The sequence below is a fragment of the Marmota flaviventris genome, chromosome 10 (genome assembly GCF_047511675.1).
Source record: "Marmota flaviventris isolate mMarFla1 chromosome 10, mMarFla1.hap1, whole genome shotgun sequence".
In the NCBI taxonomy this organism is placed as follows: Eukaryota; Metazoa; Chordata; class Mammalia; order Rodentia; family Sciuridae; genus Marmota; species Marmota flaviventris.
This window is the reverse complement of record NC_092507.1, coordinates 35075418-35097086: the sequence shown is the minus strand read 5'-3', so window position 1 is coordinate 35097086 and position 21669 is coordinate 35075418. Positions and strand designations below refer to the sequence as shown.

General features: G+C 40.3%; 2 protein-coding genes across 6 annotated transcripts in view; both read left to right on the top strand.

Annotated features, from left to right (window-relative positions):
• The first annotated feature begins 120 nt into the window (after window positions 1–120).
• Window positions 121–4170, top strand: Ccdc163 (CCDC163 homolog). Of its 2 annotated transcripts, none has more exons than XM_027937632.2 (10): window positions 121–589; window positions 710–743; window positions 903–1090; window positions 1180–1261; window positions 1521–1713; window positions 1826–1893; window positions 2463–2530; window positions 2834–2934; window positions 3521–3648; window positions 3890–4170. In XM_027937632.2, exons 1-10 carry the CDS (start codon window positions 512–514, stop codon window positions 4000–4002), a joined length of 1053 nt encoding a protein of 350 aa, XP_027793433.1. In that variant the 5' UTR covers window positions 121–511; the 3' UTR covers window positions 4003–4170. The 2 variants fall into 2 exon arrangements, with proteins under 2 accessions (XP_027793433.1, XP_027793432.1); XM_027937631.2 differs by having other exon boundaries at window positions 2831–2934.
• Window positions 4171–7624: 3454 nt separating this feature from the next.
• Window positions 7625–21669, top strand: part of Tesk2 (testis associated actin remodelling kinase 2) — a 144435-nt gene continuing 130390 nt past the window's right edge. For all 4 annotated transcript variants that reach the window (XM_071617785.1, XM_027937590.2, XM_071617784.1 and 1 more), the window contains exon 1: window positions 7625–7940. The gene's annotated coding sequence lies outside the window, so the exon portion shown is untranslated. The remainder of the gene's footprint in view (window positions 7941–21669) is intronic.

Sequence of the window (21669 nt, the reverse complement as noted above, 5' to 3'; positions counted from 1 at the left end):
TTGGAGCGTACCGCTTCAGAGTCTGAAAAACTCGATGTCCCGACAAGCTTCACAGTGGGGGCGTGAACGCACTTGTCTTTCAGGGAAACGTAATTCAGCTGCTTAGGTAGCTAGTTGTCTCGGCTAGAGGCGTGGTGCAGCGGCGCCCATTCTGAAGCCATACATTCTCCGCCTACTGGAGGGTTTGAATCTAGCAGCGGCAACAGTCTCTGACAGGTTTGGCGTGATGGCTACAGGGTCCTGGAGCTGGAACCTGGATTTCGACCTAGATTTGGAGCCTTCTACTCCCACTTGATATCTGTGTATCAGGGTATTCCGTTTCCCCGAGAACGCTGTTTTCTTGCCAAGAGCCATACTCTTGGTCTGATATTGCCTCCCTATCCTTAGTATTGCATATTCACTCTCCTCCTTCCATCTAACGGTGTTGCCTTTCCTGGGCTGTTCCTCGGGTATCCCCTGCTGGAAGAGCAAGGGCAAGAGTGGTCTGGGAACCAGACCCCAGTCACTGGAAATGAGTAGGAGCCTGAGCTGGTCTGAACAGATTGATACGCTTTTGCGTGCAACTGATGGGCATGTGGACCGCATTAAGGTAAGTGGCACCAGAGGCTCCAATTGTTGTTCTTCTTCTTGTTCTTTTTTTTTTTTTTTTTGGGGGGGGGGGTCAGATTAGACTACACCAAATTCATTGGCCTGTACAACTCTTTTGTAGCAGAGGCTGTATCCCCTTGGGGTCTCCACCTCAGGTAAGTATTGCCCCTTTCATTCATCAGCCTTTTCTCTTTCAAGATCTTCCTTCTTCCAGTGCCTGTACCATCACTATTTCTTCCAAATTCCAACTCTTTGCTTTTCTGAACTCTGTTATCCCACAAAGATTCTGTCCTTGTCCCTTATTCCCTTGGCAGGGGACCTGGCTGGATCCTGGTTTTCCTCTCATCACTTGTCTCCACAGTCAGAGGACCAAGCTCAACAGCCTTGGGCTCTAGAGACCCCCACCGTCCCAGAGAGACTAAACTGGGCTGAGACCTATAGCCCAACCTCTCTCTGGAATGAAGTTACTATTCTCCGATTGGAGGTTCAATCTCAGGCTCAGGTGAGTCTTGGAATCCTAGGTGTGTATATGTGGTATTTGTGTGGGAAAGTTTTTTATGCAGTAGTTCATATGCTTTTCTGCCTGGGTAGGTAACTAAGGCACTAAGGAAGACTGTTCAGAGATTGCTGGAAGAGCAAGAGCAACAGATGTCCAAGATCAGTGCTCTGGAAGGTATCAGTTCAATTCTTCATATACACAGATATTTTTTCCCCCAGCACTGGGGATTGGACCCAGGGCCCCTTGCTATGTATTAGGCAAGGACTCTTACCACTGAGTTAAACTCCCAGCTCCCCATATACACTGCTGTATATGTGTGCACATGATTTTGCTGCATACCTATTGTTTGTGCACATGTGTCATGATTTGCAAGAAGTGTCTAGACTTGTGTGAACCTCTCAGAGGAGCTAACCCTCAATTTGTACCACAACAGCATCACTAAGGTTGCTGCAGGGGGGCCCAGAAGGGCGAGCTCTTCTCCTGGAACAACACCTGGAGGGGCTGAGAAGGGAACTGCAAAGCCTTCAGAATCAGGTATGGGAGCAGGCCGAAGCCCAAGCCCAAATGAAAAAAATACCAGGAAACTACAGTTCTACCAGTGGCTTTCACCATGAGCTCCAAATTGAGTAAGTGATAGGCCTCACTTTCTTGAGTCCTCTGAACTCTTGGTATTCCAGGAGGCTTATTGCCTCCTCTTTCTTTTGGTTGACTGTAGAATGACTGCCATTACTTCTGTAGGCAGCAAATACTGTGGAAAGAGTCAGAGATTTTGCGAGAGGAACTGAAGTTGCTACGGAACCAGCTGAGTAAGTAAAAAAATTGTGGGTATAAGTTCCCTTGTCTCCCTTTTTGGAATGCCTTTTTTTCTCCCAGTAAGTGATCAAGCTCTACCTGTTTGACCTATTAAGAAATCTGACACTGGGTGCGGTGGCACCCACCTGTAACCCCAGCAGCTTGGGAAGCTGAGACAGGAGGATTGTGAATTCAAAGCCAGCCTCAGCAACGGGGAGGTGCTGAGCAACTCAGTGAGACCCTGTCTCTAAATAAAATACAAAATAGGGCTGGGGATGTGGCTCAGTGGTCTAGTGCCCCTGAGTTCAATCCCTGGTACCAAAAAAATAAAAGAGAGAGAGAGAGAGAGAGAGAGAGAGAGAGAGGGAGGGAGGAAGAGAGAAAGAGAGATAGATGCCAAAATATTTTGTTTTGTTCATTGCTTATCATGGTGTGAGTTTTGTCTATTCAGTCAGCTTGGAAGCTTCTAACATCTAGACCAGAATGCTTTTTGTCTTAGTTTTCAGTACCAGCTTGGTCATAAGACAGTGAAGGAGAAGGAAAAAATTAGAGACTACCCCCTTAAATTCTCTCTCATCTTCAGGCCAGCACCAGGAGCTGCTGCTGAAGCAGATGACTGAGGGGCAGCAGGCTCAAGCCCACAGCTGGAAGGTAGAACCAACATTAGACCTATCTCCACATATTTCCCCGTGGAGGCCCCATCTTTTTTCTGTTTGTCCTATTCTGCAGATAGGCCAGGATACCCTCTCCTACCAGCATCTTTATCTCTTTTTTTTTTGCTGTGCTGATTCCACTTTCTCCAGAGCTCTTCTTTCCAATTCTTTTGCTATAAGCCACGAGAAACTGTCCTTGCTTATATGAAGGTTCCAAGTGTGCTAAAGAAGCCAATTGTGGGGAAGGGGTTTCTTTCTGGAGGAAGAAAGTTTGGTCCTAACTGGGCCCATGGTCTAGCAGATGTTGGAAAAGCTGCAAAGTGGGCAGGAGAACAAGAGTCACACCCTGGAGGCTGCCAGGACAGAGTCCCAGGATGCCCAGCAGGAGCATAATTTCCTCAGGTCAGGTGGTGTGGGTGCTGTGGCAGTGGAGGGGATTTGTCTCACAGAGGTCAGGCATTGGGGCCAAGTTCAGTTATTCTAAATTTGACCAGGACTGGTGGGGGCAGACTGAGTTTTTGGGTTGCAGCCCATAAGGCATTCTTTATTTGATACAGAGCAGTGAGATACCTTTTTTTTAATTAATTAATTTTTTTAGAAGTAGTTGGACATAATACCTTTATTTTATTTACTTATTTTTATGTGGTGCTGAGGATCGAACCCAGGGCCTCGCACGTGCTAGACGAGTGCTCTACCACTGAGTCACAACCCCAGCCTGGTGTGATATATCTTTATATATTTGGATAATAAAGGGGGAGGATCGGGTTGGGGTTGTGGCTCAGCGGTAGAGTGCTCGCCTGGCATGTGCAAGGCCCTGGGTTTGATCCACAGCACCACATAAAAATAAGTAAATAAAATAAAGGTATTGAAAAAAAAACTTAAAAAAAATAAAAGGGGAGGATTATGAAGTGCTGGCCTTAGGAAGTAGGATAGTTCTGTGCTGGGAGGATTATATCACCTCTGTCTCTGATTCTGTTCTTCTTTCCAGGACTTCCTTTGATGTCTTCCAATCTAAGCTGCCCCTGGCCTTCACCTTCACCAAGTCTCTTTGTTCAGCTAGCTCTGAAGTCAGTCTTCTAGACAGTAACAGTAACTGGGAACTTTTAAGGAAATTAGGTAAGGGTGAGGGAAGGGATCCTACTTCTGGGGTTGGCTGAATCTGAAGGGTGCCTGGATGTTTGGCACTGGGTAAAATCAAATCTGCCTTTTTCTTTGTGAATCCATCAACTTCTGTTTTATCTCAAATCAGTCCTGTATGTCCCTTTCCATCAGACAGGCCCAGGACTTAGTTCTGTGTACATAACAGTGCTTGCTGATTTGTTTTTCTCTTCTCTTTTCCTTTCTCCTAAATCTCCAGAGGAGCATCATTTTCAACCTGATGCTGAGCGTCTCTCAACTCCATGCTCAGGGAATCTTGAGCAAGCGAACCTATCCCTTCAGGGTCCCAAGATACTTCTGAGTGACTTGTAATGACTTTTTTGAGAATAGTGAGATGAAGGCTTTTTTTGCCCATCCTCCCCTCTTGTTCTGGGCAGCCTGCCAATCCCCTCTCGATCTAGTTGTATCTGACATTTCTAGTGAGGCTCCTCACTGTCTACCTGTCCCTGTCCCTAACTTCAATAAAATGGTTTAACTCTCCCTGATGTGTTTTATGTGAATCAGTACCCACATGGGATAGACTCAGCAATACCCTTTCTTCTTTCTATTAGTTGTTTTCTGTGACCTTTTCCTCTGAAATCTGAGTTCACAGATGTTATAGCTATACTTTCTGAGTACAAACTGAGGTGAACTGGAAGGACATGGAAACTCCCATTCTGGTGAGCAGAAAGAGAAAGGACACTGCCCTGGGGCAGTAGTGCTATGGGGTTGCAGAGGAGGGTGATATTCTGGTGGGCCATGGACCTGTATCTGCTGCTGCTGCTTCTTTTTCTTCTCTCTTTCTTTTTGGTACTGGGGAGTGAACCTAGGGTACTACTTTAACACTAAGCTACATCTGTAGTCCTTTTTAGTTTTTATTTTGAGACAGGGTGTCATGAAGTTGCTGAGACTAGCCTAAAAATTGTGATCCCCCTGCTTCAGCTTCCCAAGGCACTGGGATTATAGGTTGCAGTACCATGTCTGGGCAGTATCTGCTTCTTGAGGCTTTCACCTTATCCTCAGCATTCCAGACTGCATTTCTTTTTTTTTTTTTTATATATTTATTTTTTAGTTTTCGGTGGACACAACATCTTTGTTTGTATGTGGTGCTGAGGATCGAACCCGAGCTACATGCATGCCAGGCGAGCACGCTACTGCTTGAGCCACATCCCCAGCCCCTCCAGACTTTATTTCTTCAATGGCCTTCTTCCTGGTCTGTCAATTTGACTAAGTTAGTGGCCTACAGAATATTTTGATTGGACGTCAAGTAAGAAATAGTTTACATTGTGACCTAGTAAATATATATGTGCATATTTATTAACTGAAACAAAAATTTTATGATTCAATATTTTTTACACATTATTTATTTATTTATTTTTATGGTTCTGGGGTTCAAGCCTCATGCATTTTATTTTTTTAAATTTTATTATTATTTATTTATTTATTTATTTTTGAGAGAGAGAGAGAGAGCGTGTGTGCGCGAGATAATTTTTTTGTAATATTTACTTTTTAGTTTTCGGTGGACACAACATCTTTGTACGTGGTGCTGAGGATCGAACCCGGGCCACACGCATGGCAGGCGAGCGTGCTACCGCTTGAGCCACATCCCCAGCCCCCCTCATGCATTTTAAATAAACACTATCCTACTGGATTATACTCTAGCCCATTTTGAATAGGTTTCTTTTTTTAAAAAGTGCCTTGTTGCTGGGTCTTGTGGTGTGCATGTAAAGGCCCAGTTTCTCAGGAGGCTGAGGCAGGTGGCCAGCTTGCACAATAAAGGCAATATAGCAAGATCCTGTCTCAAAAAAATCAAATCAAATAAAAATAAAACAAAATTTCTTGTGGATAATGATTCTGGTCCTTCTGCTGTATGGTTGCTCTCTGTAAAATATATTTTCCTAGGTGACTAAGGGCAACTTTACTTTTTTATTACCTGGGCTTTATGTTTTAGATAGTATAGTCCAAGGTTTCCTAAGAATCAGTGGCACCTCATCAAAGCCTCTTCCATTCCTAAATGTAGGCAAAAGACAATGTTATTCTTCCCCCAAGTGGATTTTTTTTTTTTGATACTAGGGATTGAGCCCAGGGGTGTTTAACCACTAAGCCACTTCCCCAGTGCTTTTATTTTGAGACAAGCTCTTTCTAAGTTTCTTGGGGCCTCGCTCAGTTGCTGAGATTGGCTTTGAACTTGTAATCTTCCTGCCTCAACCTCCTAAATTGCTGGGATTACAGGTGTGTGCCACCATGCTTGGTGGATGTTTTTTGAGAGCAGCTTCATTATGTATTTCCCTAAGCTAAAATGTGCAGTGGGTTTATGGAAAGGTCTCAACTCTTATCCCAGTGTAGGTTGAGAGAGGAGATAATTACTGATATAAAAGTATAATAAAAGGCTGAGGTAAGCCCATCATGTAATGTACATCTATAATCCCAGCAACTTGGGAGGTCAAAGCAGGAGAATCATGAATTGGAGGCCAGCCTCAGAAACTTAACAAGGCCCTCAGCAACTTAGTAAGACCCTGTCTCAAATAAATAAGTAAATAAACAAACAAATGAATAAAGCTGAGGATGTTGCTCAATGGTAAAGCTCCCCCACCTCGTTTCAATCACCAGTCCCTCCCCCCGACCATCAAAAAAAAAAAAAAAAAAAAAAAGAAGCATGTAGGACAGAACTACTTCAGTTATATGTACATTCATGGCTTTGGCCTAACTAGCAGACAGGTCAACAGGGAGAGGGCCTTGGACATTTGAATAATTACAGGTCAGTCGTCCTCAGTTTTTTCCTCTCAGCATGGAGGAATTGCTGAGAGCAAAGTGATAGAGATAAACTTGACTCAGACTCAGCAGACCCAAATTAAAAAAACAAAAACTTCCCATCAAGCCTCACCTTCCTGCTGAAGCAAATGCAAAGAATCCCTGACCTTTACATCTTTCACTGGCAGGTGATTTATCTGGCATGATTACATTAACTCTGATTGCTACCAATACTCTATGCATCAAGCTCTGTAGGAGACAGGCTTGTAAAGTTGCCCATTTTCTCACAACAGAAATATTAAATAACAATGTGGAACAGTGGTATGTGAACTGTCACCAGGTGGCAGCACATGATTTGTTGCCAGGAGAATGATACTGAGACGGTTTTGGGCTAGAAGCACTGAATTGGGGTGATCTTTTTTTCTTTTCAGATTCTGTGAGCTACTAATTAATCTTACTAAAACAATGCCCTGTTCAGATCACACTACTGTTCAAGAATAGCTCTCACAGCATAAAAAACAAAGGACAAATTAGGAATTTAAACCCAACCCACGTTCAGCCTCTTTCCATTATTACCTGCTCTAAGCCTTCACCGAATCCAATCTTTTAGTATAGATGAATTTTCTTTTCAGTTTTTTTGTTTAGCTCTACTAATTTCTCTTACTATCTTAATTCGCTAATGCTAACCTATGCATCATTTTTTCCTTCTTACTATACTTAGATCCTGTAGGACGTCACGTTCATAAAACTTTTCCTTTCTCTGCCAACCCCAAAGCCGCGACATTAAAGTTCCTTTTCAATTAGCTTTATCGATTACCGGTCTCTTCTGTCTTTTTGGCATTTTGATTGGCCCATCTTGTTTTTACTGTCCCGCCCCAGAGGCTCCTGGACTTGGATTTCCCCCAGGTATATTCTCCCCTCTTGGGTTCCGCCTTTCCAACACACTGCCTCTTCTGTTTTTACCTCCATTTCCTTTCTATTGGTTCCCTTCGTCCTCCAAGAGTTGGCGCCTAGGGCTGTTGATTGGCTTCTCTGGATGCCCATTGTGCCCGCCCTCATACCACGTGGCATTCCTAACGCTAATTGGGCAATTCCACTAGCTCCATTATTAAGGATTGGCGGTTGATTGGCTGCTCTGAGGGGGGGGCCCCCGAGTAGAGGGGCGTGGCCAGCCCAGGCACCTCCCCCAACCCCGTGCCCCAGGCGTTTCAGTCGCTCGCGGCTGGAGAGCTCGGTGGAGCTTCCAGCTGCCCTATGGGTCTCGCTTTTTGGGTCGTCCTGGCCCCGCCAAATAGGCGCGGGTAGACGCCCCGACTTCGGGGCCATGGCAGTAGCCTTCTCGTCCTCCGCCGCCGCTAGTTCAGCGGAGAAGCCCGCAACTGCGCGAAGGACCCCCACCGCCTCCGCGGGCTAAAAAGCCGCTGCCTCGACGGAATTGTGAGGACTACTATGCTCGGTCTTGGACGCTGCCTCCCCCTCCCGCCCGTGCAGATACCCTTCGGCTGCTCAGTCCGCCTCAGGTAAAGTCAGGAGATGCGTGAGACAGGAACCCGGGACTTCCCGGCCCGCGCGCGGGTGCTACCACTCCTCGGCCCCCGAGTATTGGCTCACGGGTCGCTTAGCACCCAACAGGACTCGGTGGCTTCCCAGAAGTCCTCCACACAGAACACTCCCCCTCTTGGTCCCTTCTCTTTCTGTTCTCGCCTCTCCCAGGTTCTCGGGACCGGCACCCCTTCTCTTATCAGAGGCCGGGAACCCATTAGAAATCATCGCATGTCAGAGACCTTCCTCAATTTTAAGATTCAGGAATCCTTCAATTCTTGGAAAACTGTTTGTGAAACCTCCAGCTCCGCAGTGGGAGCCTCCCTTAGAACCCATTCGTGCATCAAGTCTGGACTGCTTCACTGTACTTCCCTCAAACATGCTCTTCCCTCGAAATCGTCCACTTCTGCCTTCGAAAGATACTTCCCTCCCCTCAGATACCATTGTCACCCTCTTTCTCCCTTGTCGTCTTTGCTCTCCTTTTCCCTCCTCTGCTTTTTACCCTTCACTTTGAAGACTTTGGAGTAAGACACTATTCAGAGTTAGCCAGAAATGAAAGCTGGGGTTGTCCAATTAAAAAGCCTTTCAATTTATACCTCCGAGAAAAACTCGCTAAAGAATTGGGACTTTCTGTAGGCATGTGACATATTGAAGGTTTGTGACCAGAAGTTTGATGTGATTGAATTATCTCTGGTGAAAATTGTGCAGGAAGTATTCAAAGTGAAGACAGAAGGCCTAGGCAGAAAACTAATGTGCTAATCTGATGGGAGAGGATAAACTGGCATGGTGTGAGGAAAATGAGAATACCACCCAATACCAAGAGGTTTCAAAATAGAGTTGAGAGGGGTCTTTTTTGGCGAGGGAGTGAAGTTCTGATGTGGCTTATGGTATGAATTGGTGTCCTTAATAGAAATAGAGACTATAAAGAAGCAAGTCTAGCTGGGTGAGGTGCTGCTCACCTATAATCCAGCAACTTGGGAGACTGAGGCCAGAGATCACAGGTTCCAGGCCTCAGCAATTTAATGAGACCCTGTCTCAAAAAAAAAAAAATAAAATAAAAATAAAAAAAGGAATGGTGAATTTGCTCACTGGGTGGAGTGCCATGGGTTCAATACCAAGTATTGCTATTAAAAAAAAAAAAAAACAAAACTTTGAGTGAAGGCAGTGAATTGGTTTTTGGTTTTGGATGAGTTGTTTGAGGTGTGTGTATTTGTTTCCATACACACAAGTTGGGAGAAAGGTTGGAACTGAATACAAATTTAAGAATCAAGAGACTATATTGGGCTGGAGTTATAGCTCAGTGGCAGAGCGCTTGCTTAGCACATGTGAAGCACTGGATTCTATTCTCAGTACTACATAAAAATAAGTAAGTGAAATCAAGGTATTGTGTCCATCTACAACTAAAAAAAATTAAAAAAAGAGAGACTATTGATATTTGAAGCCTTAGTATGGAATGTTAATACTGAAAGAAGAGGAAAAAAGGGCCATGAACCAGAAGCAGCACCATTGTTTGAAGGATAATAGACATTGAAAAAGAGAAAGTAAAGGAATGGGACAAGAAATTAAACAGAATGGCATTATTATAGAAGTCAAAGGAAGAAAGTTTCAAGCGGGAAGAGAATGACCATCAGTGTCAGGTGCTACAGAGGTCAAGTGGAATAAAAATTAGAAGCCACCAAATTTAGCAATTAGGAAGTTACTTGTTTCCTTTGAAAGGCAGTTTTGATAGTGTGGCAAGGATGTCAGTAGTCCTGACATCATCTGATTCCTCTTGTTTGAGGAATAAATGGGTAAAATTACTCTTTTAATAGTGGTTATAGCCAGGCATGGTGGTGCATGCCTATAATCCTAGCAGTTCTGGAGACTGAGGCAGGAGGATTGCAGGTTCAAAGCCAGACTCACCAATTCAGCAAAGCTGTAAGCAACCTAGTGAGACTCTTTCTCAAAATGAAAAGGGCTGGGGATAAGGCTCAAAGGTTAATGTCCTCCGTTCAAAAAAAAAAAATGGTTGTGAAGGAGAGCTACTGGTAGTGAGACTAGTTTTTATTGAGAATTTGCTATATGCCATGTACCATAAAGATGGTTTGTAGAGCTGGGTATGATAGTGGACACCTGTGATCTCAGAGACTTGGAAAACTGAGGCAGAAAGATCTTAAGTTCAAGACCAGCCTCAGCAAATTAGTGAGACCTTGTCTCCCAATAAAAAGGACTAGCTAAGTAATTCACTGGTAGAGCCCTTGGGTTCAATCCTCCGTGCCTTAAAAAAAAAAAAAAGTTTTAGATATCCCTATAGCCTGTGCCTCAGTGGTAGAACACTTGCAAAAATATGGTTACCTGTAGACAAGAATTTGAACAAGGTCTACCTATTTGTGAAATCTGTGTTTCAGATTATGACATGTATATCTTTTTAATGTGGGTGAAATGTAGGTTGTTGGGTAAGTTTACCTAGAACCTAACGTTGGGCATTTCTTTTTGTCCTTTTTAATTTTTTTTCCTATTTTGAGAATTGAACCCACAGGTGCTCTACCACCGAGCTTCATCCTCAGTTCAGCTTAAGTTGCTGAGGGTGACCTTGAACTTGTGATCCTCCTGGTTTAGCTTCCAGAGTTGTTGGGATTATAGGTGTGTACCACCATGCCTGGCTAGTTTGTTTTTTTATACACACACACACAAAATACCTTTATTTATTTATCTTTATGTGGTGCTAAGGATTGAACCCAGGACCTCACACACGCTAGGCGAATGCTCTGCCACTGAACCACAACCCCAGGCCCAAAGTCAACCTTTTTTTTTTTTTTGTGTGTGTGTGTGGTGCTGGAGATTGAACCCAGGGCCTTGTGCATTCGGGGCAAACACTCTGCCAACTGAGTTATATCCCCAGCCCCTGGCTAGTTTTATTTAATTGTAAAACAAACACTTACATGTGCTCATTCCCTTGCTTATTTAGAATGAAAGTTGACTTATTTTTAGTGTTTTCCTCCTGTGTAACAGTGTTTATGGATATATTTGAAATCTTTATTTTTTTTTTTAGTTGTAGTCGGACACAATACCTTTATTTTGTTTGTTTATTTTTATGTGGTGCTGAGGATCGAATCCAGTGTCTCACACATGTTAGGTGAGCATTCTATGGCTGAGCCACAACCCCAGCCCTGAATTTGAAATCCATGATAAGGACTTTTATGGGAATTTCATCTTTTTTTAAAATTTTTTTTGATATTTATTTTTTAGTTGTAGTTGGACACAATACCTTTATTTCACTTATTTATTTTTATGTGGTGCTGAGGATCGAACCCAGGGTCTCACATGTGCGAGAGGAGTGCTTTACCGCTAAGCTACAACCCCAGCCCGGAATTTCATCTCTTTCTAGTTGATGAAACCCAATTTTTATGTTGTATTGTGTGGGTGATGGTGAAATGTTGTGGACCAACAATGGGTATTATACTGTTTCCCAAGTCATCAAATGGAAATGACTTCAGTGTAGTCTCACTTGTGTTATTTTTGCTGAGCAACCAGGGAGTGGTTGTTTCAGAGAAAAGCCAACTTAGAATTTTTAAATCTTCCATTCCTGAACATTTTATTTTCTTTTAGTTTTTTTTGTGATACTGGGGATGGAACCTAGGGATGTCTTACCACTGAGTTACATCCCCAGTTCTTTTTTTTTTTTTTTTTATTTTGAGGATTGGGAATATAGCTCAGTGGTAGTGTGCCTGCCTTGCACAATGAGGCCCTGGGTTTGATCCCCAGTACCACACACAAAAAATTGCCTGACGTGGTGGTGCATACCTGTAATTTCCATGCCTTGGGAGACTGAGGCAGGGGAATCACAAGTTCAAGGTCATCCTCAGCAATTTAGCAAGACCCTGTCTCAAAAATTAAAAGGGCTGGGAATATAACTCAGTGGTAAAGGCCCCTAGGTTCAGTCTCTAATACCAAATCAATCAATCAGTCAATAAGTTTTATTTTGAGACAGGGTTTTGCTGTGTTGCTGAGGCTGGTTGAACTGAACTGGTGATTCTCCTGCCTCACCTTCACAAGTTGCTGGGATTATAGGCACGTATCGTCATGCCAGGCATTCTTGAATATTTTAGAAAGGCAGTATGATCAAAAGAAAAATATTGAAAGTTTCATCCCATGCTTTTCCCCCATCTGCCCCGTTCCTTGTCCTCTTGCAGTGATCTTTCTTTCCATTGTTGGGGATTGAACTCAGGGCCTCTTGCATGCTTGATAAGTGCTCTGCCACTTTTAGCTAAAAATGCATCAACATCCCCTATCTTTACATTCTTTTAGACTTTCTTGAGGCAAATGCTTACAAACATGGGTATATAATTTTATTTGTCCCATTTTTCATGCAAAATCCTATGGTTCCCCACTGTTTTGCATTGCTCTCCATCTGCAGTCTTGACTTTTCACTTAATATATCTTAGAGACTTTTCCAGGTCAGTGCATAGAAAGCTTCCTCATTCTTTTTTATTTGTTTTTAAATACTTGTATAGTATCCAATAGATTTCCATGGAATGGATGTATCATAGTTTATTTAACTAGTTCCTCATTATGGATATTTATGTTTCAGTTTTCAAATGTTACAAGCAATGTTGTATTGAAGACCTTTGGACATGCTGTTTTACATGTGTTCAAGGGTATTTATGGGATAAATTCACAGAAGTGGAATTTCTAAGTTAAAGTATATTTGCAGTTTTCATTATGAAATTTATTGCTAAATTGCCTTCCTTAGAGGTTGTTCCTATATACATTGCCTATACACTCACTACATTGGCTGTATTGTAGCTAATATTTATATAATGCTTACTATATGCATGGGCACTGTTCTTAGTGCTTCACATACATTACCTCATTTAATCTTAGTGAAATTCCTATGAGGTGGGTGCTTTTATTACCTCTGTTTTTCAGATGAATACACTAAAGAATAGAAAATTTATATGACTTGTCCAAATCACACAGCTAATTAAGCAGTTGAAGTTTAAACTAAGTTCTCTGGCTGTAGGATCAGTGTTGTTAGTGTTATGCCTTGCTGTTATCAAACTTGAATTTTTGCCAATCTGATAGGGAGAAATTGTACCTCAGAGTAGTTTTAGTTTTAAAAAATTATGCTAAGTATCTTTTTATATGTTTGAGTCATTTCTTTTCTGTTTGAGTTATATGTCCTTTTTCCTTAACTATCTGTTTAAGTCTTTTACTTATTTTTCTGTTGAGTCATATATCTCAATTTCCTATTGATTTGTAGGACACCTTATCCCCTGCCCCCAGAGCTGGGGATTGAACTGAGGGCCTTGAGAATGCTCTTCCATGGAGCTACACCTCCAGCTCTATTGTGATATTTGTCTTCTGTCTTATTCCCACATGGAAATTTTATATTTCTATGTAGGCTAACTTCTCAAACTTTTCTTTATGGCTTTTGGGGATTTTAAGTTGTAATTAAGAGAGGCCCTCTGAATTTCAGTTGTTAGTTTTTTAACCTATCCAGCAGGGTCAAGAAAACAGAATTATTGTGAAGGTCAAAGTGCTTTGTGAATTGTAAACTGTAAATCATTATACAGATTAAATATGATGTTATTTATTAATTTGTCTTTTGAACAAGTTGTACAGAGGTTGTCATCTTTTTGCTTGCATTAAATAGAATAGAATGATACAGCTGGGTGTGGTGGTTCTCTCCTGTAATCCCAGCAGCTCAGGAGGCTGAGGCAGGAGGACTGCAAGTTCAAAGCCAGCCTTAGCAAAAGTGAGGTGCTAAGTAACTCAGTGAGACCCTGTCTCTAAATAAAATACAAAATAGGGCTGGGGGTGTGGCTCAGTAGTCAAGTGTCCCTGAGTTCAATCACCATACCAAAAAAAAGAACGATATAACTTTCATCTGCAATATGGAAAACTAGGATGGTATTGCTCTTATGATTATTTTCCTTGGATAATTTGCATGGGATTGTTTTCTACATGATTTCCACAATGATTAAATCCTGAAATATTTTTGCATATTTTAGTCTTACTGTTCCTTGTATTACAATTTGACTAAAAGTTATTAATATATTTTACTTTCGTATTAGCTATGGTTCACAAATTTATATATTCTTACTTTTGGTACCAATCTTACTGACTGTTAGGAATTTACAATTTGGGAAGGCTAAAATAATTTTTGTAATTATCAAAGAAATGCATATTTATTAAGGAAGAATTGGGAAATTGGAACGATTTCAAGGGAGAAGATAAAAGTTTATCAGAATCTGTCCATGATTTAATGAGTTTATAACCAGTGTTAACATTTTGGATGTCCTCTTAGAATTCTTTTTTTTTTTTTTTTGAGAGAGAGAGAGAATTTTTAATATTTATTTTTTAGTTCTTGGCGGACACAACATCTTTGTTTGTATGTGGTTACGGGGATTGAACCTGGGCCGCACGCATGCCAGGCGAGCGCGCTACTGCTTGAGCCACATCCCCAGCCCCTCTTAGAATTCTTACTGTGTATATTCTTATTACATATATGTATAGTATCAAAACCAACTCTCCAGGCTTGGCATTGTGCCTGACTCCTAGGAGGTGTTAAATAAATATTTAGCACTTAATTATAACTGACTGAATGAAAGAGTTAATTTTTATTTTTGTACTGAAGATTGAACTCAGAAGCGCTTCACTACTCAGTAACATTCCTTTCCCTTTTTTGGGGGGGGTAGTACTGGGGATTCAACTCAGGGTCACTTGACTACTGAGCTACATTTTCACCCCTGTTTTGTATTTTATTTAGATACAGGTTGTGACTGGGTTGCTTAGCACTTTGCTGTTGCTGAGGCTGACTTTGAACTCGCAATTCTCCTGCTTCAGCCTCCTGAGCTGCTGGGATTACAGGCATGGGCCACCATACCCAGCCTCCCTGCTCTCCCCCCTTTTTTTTTTTTAAAGATAGAGTGAGAGAGGGAGGGAAGGAGAGAGAGAGAGAATTTTTAATATTTATTTTTTAGTTTTCGGCGGATACAACATCTTTGTTTGTATGTGGTGCTGAGGATCGAACCCGGGCCGCACGCATGGCAGGCGAGCGCGCTACTGCTTGAGCCACATCCCCAGCCCCCTCTCCCTTTTTTTTAAGAGTTTTTTTTTTTTTTTTTAATGGTGCTGGGAATTGAACCCAGGGCCTTGTGCATGTGAGGCAAGCACTCTACTATCCCCAGCCCCTCCCCTGCCCTTTTTGTTTTTTTGGTACTGGGGATTGAACTTGGTGGCACTTAACCACTGAGCCACATCTCCAGCCCTTTATTGTATTTTATTTAGATACAATGTCTGAGTTGCTTAGCACTTTGCTAAGTTGCTAAGGCTGGCTTTGAACTCACAATCCTCCTGCCTCAGCCTCTGAAGCTGCTGGTATTACAGGTGTGTGCTACCATTCCTGGCTTGTTTATTTTGAGACAGGGTCTTCTAAGTTGCTTAGGATGACCTTGAACTTGCAATTCTCCTGCCTCATCCTCCTGAGCCACTGGGATTATAGGAGTGTGCTGTTGTGCCCAATTAAGAATTTATTTTTTTAATATAGAAAGTATGGAATATCAGTGTCCTGTTTTCTTTTTTCTCCACTGTATATTTTAAAAAATTGTTTTTTAGTTGTAGATGAACACACATTATCTTTATTTATTTTTATGTGGTGCTGAGGATTGAACCCAGTGCCACAGTCCCAGCCCCTCCACTGTATATCACTTACATTTTGACTTATGTTGTAATATTGCAATTTCTGTGTCATAATTCATTTGAAGGTAATTTCAAGTCCAGGCCCTAATGGAGCTCATAGTCCGGTGAAAGAGACAGGTAACCTACAATTAAAATACTATATGATAACTGTAATAACAGATTTGTATAGGGCATTATGAAAACACAGAAAAAGGATATTGAGGGGTCAGAGAACACTTCCCACATGAGAGGATTACTTGAGAGAGCCATGTGGAAAAAACTAGGAAGAACCCCTCAAGGAGAAAGAGTATTAAATGTGTAGGCACTCAAGTGTAAGCAGGGCCCTACAAAAAACTCTATATTTGGAGTAGATTGTGTTTGTGGGTGGAGAAAAAGAAATAGATGAGGTTGGAGATGTGGGTAGGGGTCAAAGGAGGAAGAGCCTTTATATGACACACGAAGGCTTGTCAAAAGTTTGCTCAGCCTGGAAGATATATTGGAAGAGGTGAGAGTGGAGGTAGGAAGACCAAAAGACATTAGTTGAATACCAAATAAGTATAGTTAAAAAGTACTACAAGAGCTGGAATGAGGTGAACATCACTTAAGCCAAGGGTAGGAATGGAGCCCTGCATTAGAAAGGTGGGCTAAATCTGGAGGGTAAAAAATGATTGCCATTTTTTTGGGGGGGGGGGTACCAGGGATGGAATTCAGGGGCACTCGAGTTCCATCCAGTTGAACTACGAGTCACACTCCCAGCACTGTTTTGTATTTTATTTAGAGGCAGGGTCTCACTGAGTTGCTTAGCCACCTCACCTTTGCTGAGGCTGGCTTTGAACTTGTGATTCTCCTGCCTCAGCCTGCTGAGTTGCTAGGATTACAAGTGTGAACCACCATATCTGGCTATTTTTTTTCTTCAATTTCGAGGCAGGGGCTCAATAAATTGCTGAAGCTAGTCTTGAACTTGTGATCCTCCTGTCTCAGCTTTCCAAGTAGCTAGGATCTTGTGCTAGTGTACCTAGGTATATCTTTGGATTCTTAAAAACCACATAACTCTATTGGCATGATAAAGCTCTGTTCTTATTGCAGTATCAAAAGCTCAGGAAAAACATATTAAAAGCTCTCTTAAACTTCCATAATTAGAGCTGGAGGTATAGTTCAGCGATTGATTACCTATCATGAAGGCTCTGGGTTTGATCCGCAGGACAAACAAAAAAGTTCCATAACTACATTATGAAATACATCTCTAATTGAACTGTATTTGTTTTTCCTAAACTTTCATTAAAAAAGAAAATATGTAAAGGAAGCAAACCCCTATCGGAGGAAATATCAGCTAGTATGCTATAGTTAATATAAATCAGTTTAATGACTACATTTTTTTGCATTTGTATTTCCATACAGTCAACTGAGTGTTTTAAGAGACTCAGGATCTTTATACATTGATATTATGTGCACCATGCCATATTTTTTTGGGACACAGTACTTTTATTTATTTATTCTTTTATATGGTTCTGAGGATCAAACCCAGTGCCTCACATGTACTAGGCAAGAACTGTACCCACTGAGCTACAACCCCGGCTCTACGTTTCTTATATCAATTAACTAATATTCCATTTTATGCTTATAGATGGAATATATCATAATGGAAAGTTCAGAATTAAGAGTACAGAAAAAATCATAATCTTTTTACCCCAAAATAAATGATAACTCTGGTACAATTTCTTTTGGTGCATACTTTTACACATTTATAATTGTTTACTCAATTTTTTTTGTTTTTTGCCTTTTTTCGTTTTATATATCAATTTTATTTCACATAACTATATAGTCTGAACTACTATTATGGGAGGAAAAGGATGTTTTTTTAGTTTCCAACCCTTTTCTTGTGTGTGTGAGATATTGGGGATTGAATCCAAGGTATTGTGTATACTAATCCTCTACCACTGAGCTACATCCCCAACCGTCGTTCTAACCTCTTTAGCTTTTTTAAAAAATATATTTTTTTATTTTTTATTTTTTTTATGTGGTGCCGGGGAATGAACCCAATGCCTCACACATGCTATGCAAGCGCTCTACCACTGAACCACAACCCTGGCCCCTAACCTCTTTATCTTTATTAAAAAAAAAAAGAAAAATAGCTGGGCTTCATGGTGCAGGCCTGTAATCCCAACAATTTGGAAAGCTGAGGCAGGAGGATAACAAATTTGGGACCAGACAGAGCAACATAGTAAGACCACCCCATCTAAAACAACAAAAGTAATGCATGATAATTGTAAAAAGTATCAACCTAAGAGAAAGGTATTGTATGATAAACGATTCTCTTATAATCCATCAAGATGAGAGTTTAGTATATATATCCTCTAAATTATTTTCTAGGTTATACTATTTTTTTTGTTTATTTAATAAAATAAAAACAAGCTAGGCACAGTGGCTCATGCTTGCAATCCCAGCAGCTTGGTAGGCTGAGGCAGGAGGATTCTAAGTTCAAAGCCAGACTCAGCAACTTAGTGAGACCCTGTCTCAAAATGAAAAATAAAGGGCTGGGGATGTGGCTCAAGCGGTAGTACGCTCACCTGGCATGCGCGCGGCGCTGGGTTCAATCCTCAGCACCACATAAAAATAAAATAAAGATGTTGTGTCCACCAAAAACTAAAAAATAAATATTAAAAATTTTCTCTCTCTCTTTCTGTTAAAAGAAAAATAAAAAGATCTGGTAGGGAGGGCTGGGGTTGTAGAGCACTTGCCTAGCACATTTGAGGCACTAGATTTGATCCTCAGCACCACATAAAAATAACTAACTAAATAAATAAATGTATTGTGTCCATCTACAACTAAAAAAAAAAAAAAAAAAAAAAAGATACAAATAAATTAAAAAAAAAAAAATCTTGGGATGTGGCTCAGTGGTTAAGTGCCCCTGGGTCAATCCCTAGTACCAATAAATAAAAAATAAAAACAAGATTGCACTTTGCATTCTACTTTGCCACTTTCTGTTGTCACTTCCAAGAGACTTGGACATCTTTCCATGTCAGTATGTATAGAATTTACCTCATTCCTCTTTTATTCCCTTTTTTCCTCCCATCAGTCCTGGGTATTCAACCCAGAATGCTAGGTAGGCTCTTTACCAATGTAGCTTAGAGCCATATTCCCAGTCCTGCCTCATTCTTTTAATGACTACACAATGTTAAAGTATATAAATGACTATAATTTAATTAACCTATTGCTATTGAAGGATGTTGATTATCTCCAATTTTTCTGTTAACAAAAATGTGTCAATTAGTATTCTGGTATATATATCTTTGTGTACTAACAATAACTATCTTGATTTTTTTTGAGGGGAATACTGGAGATTGAATCCAGGGTCTCATGCATGCTAAGCACATACTCCATTACTGATCCCCCATTGTCATTTAAAAAAAATTATTTTTTTTTTAGTTTTAGGTGGACACAGTATCTTTATTTTATTTTAATGTGGTGCTGAGAATCGAACCCATTGCCTCACGCATGCTAGGCGAGCCTGCTACCACTTGAGCCACATCCCCAGCTCCCACTGTCATTTTAATAGCTATAAAATATTAATTTTAACAGAAATAATACATTTGAGAAAGGAAATATGGATGAATAAAAAATTATTTGTTAAACTTTAGATAATCTTTCATGTTATTAATTTTGTCTTTTTATCCAATTCCTTCTTTAACCTTTGTAATGTAAACTAAGAAATGTTAATCTAGAAACCCACATAATCATATAATATTTTAGCATCTCAGATCATTTGAATAGGGTCCAGTATCTGTCTCATGTCATTTCATGTTTCAGCGTAAAAAGTTATAGATATACTGAGAGAAACCATTGAGCTATATCCCCAGCTCCATTTTTGTTTTCAGGCAGAGTCTTGCCAAATTACCTAGGTTGTCCTCAAACTTGCTTGATCCTCTTGCCTCAGCCTCTTAAGTAGCTCGGATTAATGTGCCCTGCTGAAACTATATATATATATATTTTTTTTCCCCCTTGTGATACTGTTGATTTAACTCAGGGGCACTCTACCACTGAACTAAATTCTTAGTCTGTCTCTCTCTCTCTTTTTTTTAGTAATTTTTTAATTTAATTTTATTTATTTTTATGTGGTGCTGAGGATCGAACCCATGGTCTCCCATGTGCTAGGCGCATGTGCTAGGCAAGTGCTCTACCATTGAGCCACACCCCAGCCCCAAGCCTTTTATTTTTTGTTTTGCTAAATTGTTGAGGCTGACCTCAAACTTGAAGTCAACTTGCCCCAGCTGAGTAGCTGAGATTACAGGAGTGCATTACCATACACAACTAAAACCATGTTATTTGTATCTAGATTGTGCAAAACAGTCTATAGTCATACATGAATTCTGTCCTAGGTATATCACACATGTAATATTATGCATTTTTTTTGCTATTTTAATTATTCATTTATTTTTGGTACTGGCATTGAATTCAGACATCCTTTATCACTGAGCTGCATCCTCAGTCTGTTTTATTTTTTATTTTGAGACAGGATCTCCTTAAATTGCCCAGGCTGACCTGGTATTTACAATCTTCCTGTTTCATTCTTCTGAGTCACTGGGATTACAGGTGTGCAACACTGCACCCAGCTTTTGCTATTATATTTGAAAGGGATTTTGATTATTGGACAGCAATTAAATTAGTGTTTTTTTTTTTTTTTTTTTGGTGTGTGTGTGGGTGTGTGTGTGTGTAATGCTGGGGATTGAACCCAGGGCCTTGTGCAAGAGAGTCGAGCACTCTACCAACTGAGCTATATCCCCAGCCCAATTAAATTAGTTTTTGAAAAAATTTATATTTTGTGGTGCTGAGGTTTGAAGCCAGGGCCTCGAGTGCATGCTAGGCAAAGTACTGTACCACTGAGCTATATTTCCAGACCCACTTGATTTCCTTTTTAAAATTATTTATCTTCTTTCATACTTCTCTGTCCTAACTACTGTGACATTAACCCTTCTTCTAATAATTTCATTAGCAATTATTGTACTGTATTATGTTCATTGTATCTTTCTGGGTGACTGAACGCCTGGAGAAGTGAAATCATTTTTTATTCTGTCCTGTATATCCTTCTCCCAGAGAGGCAATATTAGTATAGTGATTAATAGTATAGGCTCTGGGCTCAAATCCTGGCGCTTTCACTTCTTGACTATGAGATTGGACTATTTATCTTATTCCTTTATGCCTTTGTTTCCATATTTGTAAGGTGAGGATAAGAGTAGTATCTTTTTTTTTTTAAACAGATCAGGCTCTCCTTAATACCTTCCAAAAATACATTTAAATTCCAATTCCAATGTGAAGAGTAACACAAAATTGTATAAATAACTTATTGACAACAGGTTACTTTATCTACCTAAAGCATTGAATGATGTGAATAAATGCCAACCATATTTGTTATTGTTATACAAATCTGAGACTTTTGCTATATGTAATTTTAGTTTGGATGTCACCAACTTGGCAAAATGGTTTCCTAAGCTTTACATTTAACTAAGTTGAACTTTTAAAGTACAATTTAGAATCCAGAGTGTATGGTAACAATAATCACAGGTCTGCATGGGTTAATAAAAATCAAATGCTAGCCTTAAATCTCTCATAACTTTTAGCAAACAGTGTTAATCATCAGAAATTGGCTTTGTCAAAGTAAACTGATATAAGATAGCTCTTCAAATGACAGTGTGGCCCTTCTATGTTGGATACAATGTATAAAAAAGAGCACTTATTGGTTGTCTTGCCTTTAAACTTATATAAACTTTTACTTTATAAACTTTTATAAAACATTTAGACAAGGTTTAGACAGTTCTCAGATGCATCCATATACCTACTCAAATATATTTAGGATGTCAACTATATTGTTATAACCTAAGGAATAGTTGTTTCTTAACCAGTTACAAAGTAATCATTTGACTTTAAAACAAATACAAAATTATCCATAATGAGAGCAGATCAGTGTTTCAGACTTTGCTTCATATCAGTATATTAAAGTTCAAAATAACTTTAACTGAATGTGCTAATTATAGCCAATTAAATCAAACA